The sequence below is a fragment of the Salvelinus fontinalis genome, chromosome 22, assembly GCF_029448725.1.
Source record: "Salvelinus fontinalis isolate EN_2023a chromosome 22, ASM2944872v1, whole genome shotgun sequence".
NCBI classification, from domain to species: domain Eukaryota; kingdom Metazoa; phylum Chordata; class Actinopteri; order Salmoniformes; family Salmonidae; genus Salvelinus; species Salvelinus fontinalis.
The window spans coordinates 8,579,991-8,591,486 of record NC_074686.1 but is presented as its reverse complement, the minus strand read 5'-3'; the positions used below and the strand labels follow the sequence as shown (position 1 = coordinate 8,591,486).

General features: G+C 41.1%; 1 protein-coding gene and 1 pseudogene across 1 annotated transcript; both read right to left on the bottom strand.

Annotated features, from left to right (window-relative positions):
* Positions 1-1,729: 1,729 nt before the first annotated feature.
* On the bottom strand, positions 1,730-3,396 carry LOC129819463 (cytochrome c oxidase subunit 6B1-like; annotated as a pseudogene).
* A 4,429-nt stretch (positions 3,397-7,825) lies between these two features.
* LOC129820366 (C-type lectin domain family 4 member A-like) lies at positions 7,826-10,911 on the bottom strand. Its single transcript, XM_055877434.1, has 6 exons — positions 10,722-10,911; positions 10,447-10,539; positions 10,059-10,223; positions 9,396-9,547; positions 8,934-9,052; positions 7,826-8,548 (listed from the first exon to the last, which is right to left on the bottom strand). The coding sequence occupies exons 1-6, from the start codon at positions 10,909-10,911 to the stop codon at positions 8,386-8,388; spliced, it is 882 nt and encodes a 293-aa protein (XP_055733409.1). The 3' UTR covers positions 7,826-8,385.
* Between the last annotated feature and the right edge of the window lie 585 nt (positions 10,912-11,496).

The window sequence follows — 11,496 nt, the reverse complement described above, 5'->3', positions numbered from 1 at the left end:
TAGGCCTGTAAACATTGTTTTCAACCCATGCTATGATGGGTTAGTGGAATAAAATAGTGTTATCCTTTAGAATGTCTTCAACAGGTTGGGACAGATGCTGATGGGAGGAGCTATAGGATTACGGGCTGATTATGCTGTCTAGAATGGAATACATGGAAAATAGTCAAACGTGTGGTTTCCATATGTTCAATGCTGTTCCATTTATTCCATTCTAACCATTACAATGAGCCCATCCTCCTATAGCTCCTCCCACCAACGGCCACCGGGTTGTGGATAGCAGTGGAGGCTCCTCGGAGGAGGAAGGGGAGGACCATCCTCCTCAGTGATTTTCAGAAATATAAAAATTGTTAAACATAAAAAAAGTTATCCATTTTAGATAAAACTATACTAAATATAATCACGTCACCAAATAACTGATTAAAACATACTATTTTGCATTGAAGGTCTACAGTAGCCTCAACAGCACTATGTGGGTAGCACCTCAGATTTTTCCCTCAACCTGTGTGCACCTATGTTGTAAACTTTTGTGAAGGACATTTTACTGTGTAAAGAAACAGTCTTGAAAATGTTCATCTTGTCTTTAATTTAATAAACAATCCTTGGTTCCTACCTTTGCCAGGTGAAGATATGAGGGGGGGCCGTCATGACCTCCTTCCAAGGACCATCTGGTAGAACATGAAAGAATATGTTCTTTAAGTTAAGATAGGAGATGGTGCCAGACATATGTAGGAAGCAACCCTATGAACTATGCCTATGTAACGTGTCTGTAACCAAGGGAACTAACAGGACTGCCCCGGTGGAGCTCCTGATTGACAGGTGTACTTGGTGCATTGAGTTGGTTGGAACCTCTCCAGAGCGTTGACAAATATTGACTTCAAGTGTCCCTGTGTAAGAATGTCAACGACAATTTCATTTGTAGGCTAGGTTGTAGCAACCTCATGATGGGCAGAGGGAAAATCTGAGTATCATGTAGTAGCCTTAACCTATTGTTGTTACACTGAACTGGGTGAGTGGAATATGAATGGCAGTCATCCAATATGCTGTAATAGAAATAAGGCCATGCTCATGAAAAAAAAATGGAACTGACCGCACTGGTGGATAGGGCAATAAATAAAAAAGTGCCAAGAGTATAGTTCTTTTCAGTCATTATTATCAAAATACTATAACTGTTGATGCTAATATTTTTTTACATAAAATGTAAATTAACTACACACTTTTGAGGAGACAGAAGCTGGGAGGGAGTCGCTGAGGCTTATTCATTCTTCTTACATAATATAGTACATCCAGGACTACTCAGGGATGAAGAGAGAATGTGAACAACCCACATAGTACAATGACAACTGGTGGCCAACCATGTGAGAGTACGTAGACTAGAAAACAATTGGCAAAAATTATGCTATAGATGTTGGTCCCAGAAGTAGAGTATGTATATCTATATTCATTACATTTTTCAATGAGAACTATCTTCTGTTACCAGTCTTAGCTCTTTTGTGAATGTCAGCAATTCTTTTATTCTCTTGTACCTTTTTAGGATACCGACCTATCCTGTCTTGTGGATTGATTTAATGGGACTGTCCAACACTAAACCACCAAAGAGAACATGACCAAATATCGTCATAACATTAAATATTTATTAGTCATTTTTACAGAAACATCAAAATGCTTGACAGAGACATTAGGGTGTGCATAAGGGAAGTCGAGGGAATGGGCGCGAGATCAGTGGAAGAGGTCATGCAATGTGTCCATTTAGATTTTTCCGGGGGAAACTTCCAACCTCAATCCGATCGTCCCATTTTGCCTAATGGAGAGAGAGAAACTCAGTAAATGTCCCGTGGTAGACAACACAATGATAGATAAAATATGACAATTGAGAAGGGAAGAGGGGTAGTTCATCTTGAAATTTGTGACCAGCCACATCACCTTTAACCTTGCATTAACAAGCAAGTTTTTTTTATAACTGATGACTGGCACCACTGATTTGAATAGAAGTCTCTTCAGCGGGTACATGATTGAAAGCGAATATACACTAGAGTGTTCGAAGCCAACTGTAAGGCAGTATGGTGCAGAGAGAACGAGTGAACGAGGGACACGGACCCAGCTCAACGGGCACAGGCTCGTGTAGACTCTCTGGTACCACTCACAGGGTGTAACATCCTGGCCTTTGTCTGACAGAGCCTTGTTAGATCTGGGGAAGTCTGGACGGAGGAAGGGACATAGTGCTGACTAACAAAATGCATTTGAACGGACAAAGGGGATATTTTCATTAATTTAGCCTTTACAGTGCCAGTATTTTGCAGTTAATACGCAAGGATACTTCAAGTTTTCAAGTTAGTAGGGGAACAACAGTAGTCAATAGCATTTTGAGTAGATGAGTGCTCATTATGGTCAGTGACAGTTGAAAATGTCTGTTGACAATTAGATGTCAGTTGACAATTAAGGTGTTCACATTGTACTAGGCTACATAATACAGAGGGAAGGTGAGGCCTCATACCGTGCACACTGCAAATGATGTTGTGTATTAATAATGGCCCAAATAAATCCAAAATGCGAATCACAAAGGATTTTAAAAATACTCAAAAGCAGGAGCCCACTAAGCATTTGGGTTAGGCCTAGAGTTAGGCTAATCCTAACAAAGCATTCCCACAGTTAACCGTATCAACGCAGCAAAACCATAGCAGCAAGTGAACCAACCGAAACAACTGAGCTGTCACCTATTGACATGAACCTACCTCTAGCTTTACCTGCTTTGGTTAAAGCTCAAGTTGAATTCAGCAAGTGCCATGGCAACCACCCAGAGTGGGCCTGGCACAAGAAAACATGGAGACTATTATCATTGTAACTATTGACTGGATTTAATGATAGCCATGTCATGGTGTTTTGATGATTATCGACGTTACAGACTTTCCTCGCAGCGCGTCCATGATGATTGGAAATCTAGGCTAGTGGGACGGGACGCGGGAGTGTCTATAGAAGTCTATGGAAAACAAAACTGTGCTGAACTTTCCTCACGTTCAACCTAACAGATAATAAACAAATCGACCAACCCTAGCCGAAGTTATTTCATTCTTCAAAAACCCTTATTTAAGCATACATTGGTTTAGCAAAGAAAATAGCTTTGCCTGTGAACGTATGATATGCCCGTGAGATGTATAAAAGTCTTTGAATATCCAGTTTGAATAAGGTCTATCGTTTGAATGGAGAACAGCACTGGAGCCATATAGGCCTAGCCTAAACAACTCTGTGTACGGCGCTGAATGGCAAACAAAGGTAGAAAGTGTTGTGGTTATTACCCAGGTGATTCTGGAAGCAGTTTTGGGTCTGGTTAGTGTTGGGGAATCGGGCATTAAAAGGAGCCGTTCTGTAGTTCTTGATTTACTTTTCGATTACGTCAGACATTTTGACTGATTTAAATCTGCAAAACATTCATACTAATCAAAACAATGATTTACACAAATCTCAACGAATTTCCATAATCACTCTATCGTATCAACCCTTAAACCTTTAAGCTAACCCTAACCCTAACATTTTAACCTAACTCCTAAACACAACCCTAACTCTAACGCCTAGCCTAGCTAACGTTATCCACTAGCTAGAATTCGTACCATATTGTACGTTTCGCAAATTAATTACATATAATATGTATTGTAATTCGTAACATATCATATGAAATGGGTGATGGACATCCACATATTAATACATACCATATGAAACCTAACATGTCATACTAAATAGAATGTCTCAGATTTACATACATAATCATACGAAATGCTCTGAGACCAGATTGCAATCACTTCGCTGGAGCTACGGCTAGAAGTTACTTTTCAAGTCCCTTCAGGTCGTAGCTGTATCGAAGTGGCATGTTTTTAGGGAATCTCAAACCAAGCCAATGCCAGAAACTTTTATTGTTTCCTCAGTCAGAGAAATAATATAAATATATTTTGTATCTGAAAAGCTGATGATTATAGCTGCTTTGTTTTAGGATTGTTTGAGCAGATTTGGGCTTTCTGGATTAAGAAGTTAAAGGGGCAATCTGCATTTTAAACAATAACAAAGGCACGACCCCTCCACTGTTTATGTAAATGGATAGGGGTTGGGGCTGGAGAAATGTTAGCACTTTCAAATTGATAGACAGAGCTATGGATTCAAGGACTGACCATCCATTATGCAAGGACTGACCATCCATTATGCAAGGACTGACCATCCATTATGCATGTAAAATTAAGCATATGTCGTTTTCTAGAGCTTGTAAAAAGGAGGTTAATGATTTAAGCTTATGTACTTTAGATAATAACCACATTTATTGTGTTCTTGCTTACAAATATCTGGGCATGTGGATAGACCATAAGTAGTCTTTTAAAAAGCATATTGATAAGTTAGCTAAAATAACTGTCCAGTGAAAATTGAACTTTTAACCCGTACCCAAATAATATTGTTGGCCGCAACAAAAACTTTTATCTCAAATAGACGTTTTAAAAATGCTCCTCACAGAGGATGATGTCAATGGCCAATCAGCAGTCTACTTGCATGAATATTTTTTATAAATGTTATATGCCCTCACCATTCCGACATAGAAAAGCAGATTTTTAACATATTTAATTACCATTTTCTTGTAATGAAAACTATTTCACTCGTATTGTAATGAATTATAAGTCATATTTCATAGAAATCTGGAAACACTGGACAGTTACTGTAAGAAACTGAGGATAAACATGCCCTTCTATAGAAATAGGTAATGGCTATCACTAAATAGTAGAATGCAATCAGCATTTCTTCCTGTTGTAGACTACAGTGACATCATTTACATGAAGGCAGTGTTTCCATAGTGCACTTCAATTTATCACAGGTGACAGGTTTTGCACTCACCACTACTTGCTCTATCAGTAAGTAGGTAGTCTCTTTGACGTTGCATCGGAAACTCCCACAATTCCTGACATCTTCATGCACCCATAGAAGTACAGTTGAAGTCGGAAGTTTACATACACCTTAGCCAAATACATTTAAACTCAGTTTTTCACAATTCCTGACATTTAATCCTAGTAAAAATCCCTTACTTAGGTCATTTAGGATACCCACTTTATTTTAAGAATGTGAAATGTCAGAATAATAGAGAGAAATATTTATTTCAGCTTTTGTTTCTTTCGTCACATTCCCAGTGGGTCAGAAGTTTACATACACTCAATTAGTATTTGGTAGCATTGCCTTTAAATTGTTTAACTTGGGTCAAAAGTTTCGGGTAGCCTTCCACAAGCTTCCCACAATAAGTTGGGGGAATTTTGGCCTAATCCTCCTGACAGAGCTGGTGTAACTGAGCCAGGTTTGTAGGCCTCCTTGTTCGCACACGCATTTTCAGTTCTGCCCACAAATGTTCTATAGGATTGAGGTCAGGGCTTTGTGATGGCCACTCCAATACCTTGACTTTGTTGTCCTTAAGCCATTTTGCGGTCCGGAACCTCCTGCGACGGTCAACGGTCCGGAACTTCAAGCTCCATGGCTGGAGCCTTCCCCTGCTCCGATGCCCAGTCTATGCACGGTGTCCAGTCCAGCTCCAAGGCCAGAGTCTTCTTTGGCATTGGTGCCCAGTCCAGGCACAGCAGGAGTCTTCATCTGCACCGAGTTCCAGTCCAGGCACAGTGTTCAGCCTGGGTCCCTGGCTGGATCCGTAGGATGAGCGGGTTCTTCGGCCTGCACCAGAGGCACCACCAAAGATGTTGGATCCGAGAGCTGAGCAGGTACTTCGTCCCACACCAGAGCCGCCCCCGATGCTGGCGGATGAGCGGGTACTTCGCCCCGCACCAGAGAGCCGCCACCGACACTAGACACCCCCCCCCCAAACCCTCCCTTTTTGTTTCAGGTTTTGTGGTCGGAGTCAGCACCTTTGGGGGGGGGGGGGGGGGGGGGGGGGGTACTGACACGTCCTGACCATAGAAAGCCTATATTTTCTATGGTAGAATAGGTCAGGGTGTGACTAGGGGTTTTAGTCTAGTTTATTATTTCTATGTGGGCTTCTAGGTTTAATTTTCTATGTTGGGGTTTGTGTATGATTCCCAATTAGAGGCAGCTGGTAATCGTTGTCTCTAATTGGGGATCATACTTAGGTTGCATTTTTCCACCTGTGGGTTATGGGATATTGTTTGAATGTTTATGTTTAGTTGCCTGTAAGCACTGCATTGTCGTCACGGTTCGTTTATTCTTTATTGTTTTGGTTTTTTCTAAGTTTCACTTTCTGTAATAAAATATGTGGAACTCTACGTACGCTGCGCCTTGGTCCATCTCTACACACGAACGTGACAATTTGGAAGACCCATTTGCAACCAAGCTTTAACTTCCTGACTGATGTCTTGAGATGTTGCTTCAATATATCCACATAATTTTGCCGTCCCATGATGCCATCTATTTTGTGAAGTGTACCAATCCCTCCTGCAGCATACCCACAACATGATGCTGCCACCCCCGTGCTTCACGGTTGGGATGGTGTTCTTCGGCATGCAAGCTTCTCCCTTTTTCCTCCAAACATAACGATGGTCATTATGGTCAAACAGTTCTATTTTTGTTTCATCAGACCAGAGGACATTTCTCCAAAAAGTACGATCTTTGTCCCCATGTGCAGTTGCAAACCGTAGTCTGGCTTTTTTTATGGCGGTTTTGGAGCAGTGGCTTCTTCCTTGCTGAGTGGCCTTTCAGGTTATGTCGATATAGGACTCGTTTAACTGTGGATATAGTTACTTTTGTACCTGTTTCCTCCAACATCTTCACAAGGTCCTTTGCTGTTGTTCTGGGATTGATTTGCACTTTTCTCACCAAAGTACGTTCATCTCTAGGAGACAGAACACATCTCCTTCCTGAGCGATATGACGGCTGTGTGGTCCCATGGTGTTTATACTTGCGTACTATTGTTTGTACAGATGAACGTGGTACCTTCAGGTGTTTGGAAATTGCTCCCCAGGAGGAACCAGACTTATGGAGGTCTACAATTTTTTTCTGAGGTCTTGGCTGATTTCTTTTGATTTTCCTATGATGTCAAGCAAAGAGGCACTGAGTTTGAAGGTAGGCCTTGAAATACATTCACAGGTACACCTCCAATTGACTCAAATTATGTTAGTTAGCCTATCAGAAGCTTGGAATTTTCCAAGCTGTTTAAAGGCACCATCAACTTAGTGTATGTAAACCTTTGACCCATTGGAACCACAGGGATGCTGACTCTGGAAATTCAGTGTGTTGCTACAGCGAATGGAAAAACAGCCTTTAGTTTCTATGCACCCCATGTATGGAACGATCTTCAGAGTTCCCTTAAGCTAGACACGTTGGCGCCTCTCAGGCAGTTCAAAATGTTGGTCGACGACTTTGTTGAAGAACGTGATTGTTTTTCTTGAGTGTGTCTGTAGTTTAGTATTTTTGTAGTCTCTTGTATTTTATATGGATACGTGTTAAATCTGTTACATTGTCAAATACAGAGCTCCATTGTGAAAGATACCTTGGTCTCAATCAGACTCCCTGTTGAAATAAAGGTTAAATTAAATCATATCAAAATGATAGTTTTCAACTTGTAGCTATGTTCTGCGGCTATAGGCCTACAGTGTTTGTTTATAATTCCATTGTTACAAACAATGGAGTTAAAAAACAAACTTATATTTTGGGTTCTGATGGTGTAGTTCAGCTCACGAGGCATTCATAAGTTACAATGCCTTCAGAAGGTATTCATACCCCTTGTCTTATTCAAAGCTTTGTTGTGTTACAGCCTGCATTCAAAATTGATTAAATAGATTTGTTTTCTCACCCAATACCCCATAATGACAAAGTGATTATGTTTTTTTGAAATGTTTGCAAATTTATTGAAAATGAAATAGAGAAATTAACATTCACATAAGTAGTGACACCCCTGAGTCAATACATGTTAGAATCACATTTGGCAGCAATTACAGCTTTGAGTCTTTCTGGGCAAGTCTCTACCTGGATTGTACAATATGTGCACATTATTCTTTAAAAAATTATTCAAGCTCTGTCAAATTGTTTTTTGATCATTACTAGACAACAGATTTAAGTCAAATCTGCAACTCGGCAACTCTTTTCTTGATAAGCAACTCCAGTGTAGATTTGGCCTTGTGTTTTAGGTTATTGTCCTGCTGAAAGGTGAATTCATGTCCCAGTGTCTGGTGGAAAGCAGACTGAACTAGGTTTAACTCTAGGATGCTTAGCTTCATTATGTTTATTTAGAGAGAAAATGACAAATCATAGGTATTTCGTTATGTATTTCAGTTGTACATACATTGCATAATTACCAATACCATACATCAAAAGACAGTTAAAATATATTTAATGCAACCAAACTGCACTGACTCTGACTACCCTCTCCCTTCCCCTTTCTCCCCTCTTCTGAGATATGGTCTATCACTGCAGGGTGCCCTGGGTCCTCTCACAGACGCTCTTCAGGCTGTTCTTGCACATGGTGGCATACCAACTGGCCCTGTGGCTGTCTCCTGGCGACAGCCGGGCACACAGTTCCCTGGTGTCCCCCTTCTCTGGCTCGTGATCCCAAAATATGTCCCAAAACCTGTAGAGGTAACACAGACTCCATCAGTTTGTGCTTTTTTTTTTTTAAACTAAAAGACCATGTACTGTAGATACATTTGGTTACTTTGTCAAATAACCATCAATGCAGAGTAATACATCAGTAATGCATCATTCATGGAATTTCATCAAATGAAATGGACATGTGGCAATGAATACGCTGTCTTCATGAGCTTAACTGGTCCAATATCTCTTCAACGAGACCTCACACAGTAAGTATCCTCATATGGTACTGTGATTTGAGGTAATGTAATCCAGTCTCGATTCAGGACTCCACGCCAAACTATAGAATTGAGATCCAAACGTTTAGCTCAAGACTATCCTCAGAGGCAAATCTTCTGGAACTTTAAGTTAAGATTTTAAGTTACCCCTTCTCCACCGGGGAGTCGTCCACCCAGTGCCAGGCCCCGCCTGGGTTACCATTCCTCAAGCCGATCCAGTAGGAGTCTCCCTGGCTCAACTCCTTGGCTCTCTTCCACAGAAAAATCTGAGAGAAATGCAACACTCAGATGGATGCCTCGAATAGACACGGCACCACACTTTCGTATAACTCCTACATCTATTCTTAACTTTGAGCGACGGAGCAGCCTATTTATTGGCAATAGTTCCAGGTAATTCTCAGTAAATCTCAGTTCTCCATTTACTGCCAAAGCACAGGATTTTTGTGAGGATTTTGATTTATCATGATTTAGGTTCTAAATAATCTCTTGATTCAAATGAGATCCAAATGTGATATTACAGAATTGAGAAATAGGCTACAATACATTCCTCCAAAAAAAACTTAAATATGTATCGACATCATTGGGGGATTGGGTTCATGGCTGTCATACTTGCTCCTCCTCACTCTTCACCATGGCAAGGTTGCCCCCTACAGATAGGCAGTGGTACTGGCTGGAAATCCAGTCTAGTCTGTCATGGGTGTAGAGGTAGCATCTCTCCCCAAAAGACTCCCATCCCTCTGGGCACGGCCTGCACTCACGTTCTGCGAAACAGGTGGAAAGTTACGCCAGAGCTTAGTCAATGTTATAGGGGTAAAGGTGAACAGGGGTGAAACAGGTCCCCCATGTAACAGGTTTTTACATCTCTATAGGATCAGCTGTATAAATAAAATATTTCCTAAATACATCAGTAGAAATATTCTTAAAACCATCAAGTGCTGATTATATATTGTGTTACAATATGATCTGATAATAGCTAAAGCAATGCTGTTATTAGGATGCCAGGCCTAGGCCTAGTGTGATAGTATCCAATTTGCACCACTCTTGTCATTATTGGCCATTTTGGAATTTTAGGTTGATCCTGGTGATCCTTCACCATCTTTTGTCTGCCTGTCCATATATCAAACAGGCCATTGGGTGAGAGTATTTCCAGTAGGCCATCCTCCATGTCCCGGCTAAAAGCTCACAGATCGCAGGACTATGCAAACTCACGCAAAACTCTTCATAATGAATGGCTTCATAGCAAGAGTTTGATCAACCTGAACGTGTGCTCACCATTGGTGCTGCTATTGGTGATGGGACAGTACTGGTTGAGTGCTGGATACTTGTGGAAGAGGAGGAGGTAGGAGTGGTTCAGGGTGTTCAGCTTCTGAGTCAGGTCTTTGAGTCTGACCTCCTGCAAGGTGGACTGGGATTGGAAGACCAAGGTGATCTGCACCACTGCATCACGCCCCCCCACCCCCCCGCGACCCCATTGCGATGGATACAAAACAGTGAAAGGGCAATGTGAGGATGAGGTAGCATCGGGAGACAATTATAATTAAATGATCAAGTTAGGGTTTAAACCTTAAGTGTTGACCTTCAATAACAATGTAAATCAGTGGACTCCTATTTCTGATCCTTGAACCTGTTCAATTCAAAATGATGACCAAATAAAACTCACAGTAAAAGGTCTGTAGGAGTGTGGCCATGGTCAGTAGAAAACAGAGCAGGGCCAGGTAATGTGACAACTGTCTGTACTGGGTGTACCACCAATCTGAGAGGGGGAATAGTTCAGCCACAGACATTAATGTCAGTATAGACATATTTCAAACACAAAAAGTACAGCATTGTGTCATTATGTTTAGAAATCAAACAACCAATAATCCAGACTTGAATTTGAGCTGAGCTTTTGTATATGGATAAAAATGTGCTATTACTTTATGATAATGGTATCACCTCTCTCTGTTGACCCCTCCGTCTTTTTAAGATGTAGCAAGCCTGGTCCAGATGTCCCATTCTCCACTGGTCTTATGACTCCCATTCCCCCGAAGCAGTAGGACACTGCTGGAGACTGAAAATAGATCCAGCTCTGCTGAGTTCCACCTCCCAAATGAGCGTTGAGACGGTATGTCACCCTTAGCTTCATGCAAAGTACATTTGATAGCAAACCTGTTAGGCAGGAAAAGTTTTGATCATGGTCAAACACCCTTATTCTGTTGTGATGTTTGTGGACAACTTGTAAAAACTCGACATAGCTTGTTGTGATGTTTCTGTGAAGAATATCTGTGGTTCTCCATGGCCCGTTTCCCAAAATAACTTAAGGATCCTATGGTTCTAAACTGAATTTAGCCTTAAGATGCTTTTGGGAAACCTGGCCCTGGTCTCTAGGTGTTGTCAATTCAACATGGCGCCCAAAATAAAGAGGTCAGCAATCAGTATGTAGGCCATAACAGAATGCAATGTCCAGCCACAAGACTTCTATTCAAATGCCCTCCGTGCTTCGATAACTGCTATTGTTTTAAAATGCAGAGCTTATCTATACTTTGACACCTACAGTGTTGCATTTAAAAAAAAATCTTATCCCTTTATCCTCAACAATCCATAATCATATGTGTTTCAACCGACGTGGCTTAGGTGCTATGTTATGCTTTTAAGCGGACCAATTTGTAGGCTGTATGAGAGTCTTGTTTTGCCAAACGATAATCACCAGCCAGTTAAGACCGGCAGCCAC

Coding starts and splice junctions, on each gene's coding strand:
- LOC129820366 (XM_055877434.1), bottom strand. CDS start 10,911: ATGAAGCTAAGGGTGACATACCGTCTCAACGCTCATTTGGGAGGTGGA. Junction 10,224..10,446: donor ACTCCTACAGACCTTTTACT/GTGAGTTTTATT, acceptor GGCGTGATGCAG/TGGTGCAGATCACCTTGGTC. Junction 8,549..8,933: donor GACTCCCCGGTGGAGAAGGG/GTAACTTAAAAT, acceptor TTACCTCTACAG/GTTTTGGGACATATTTTGGG.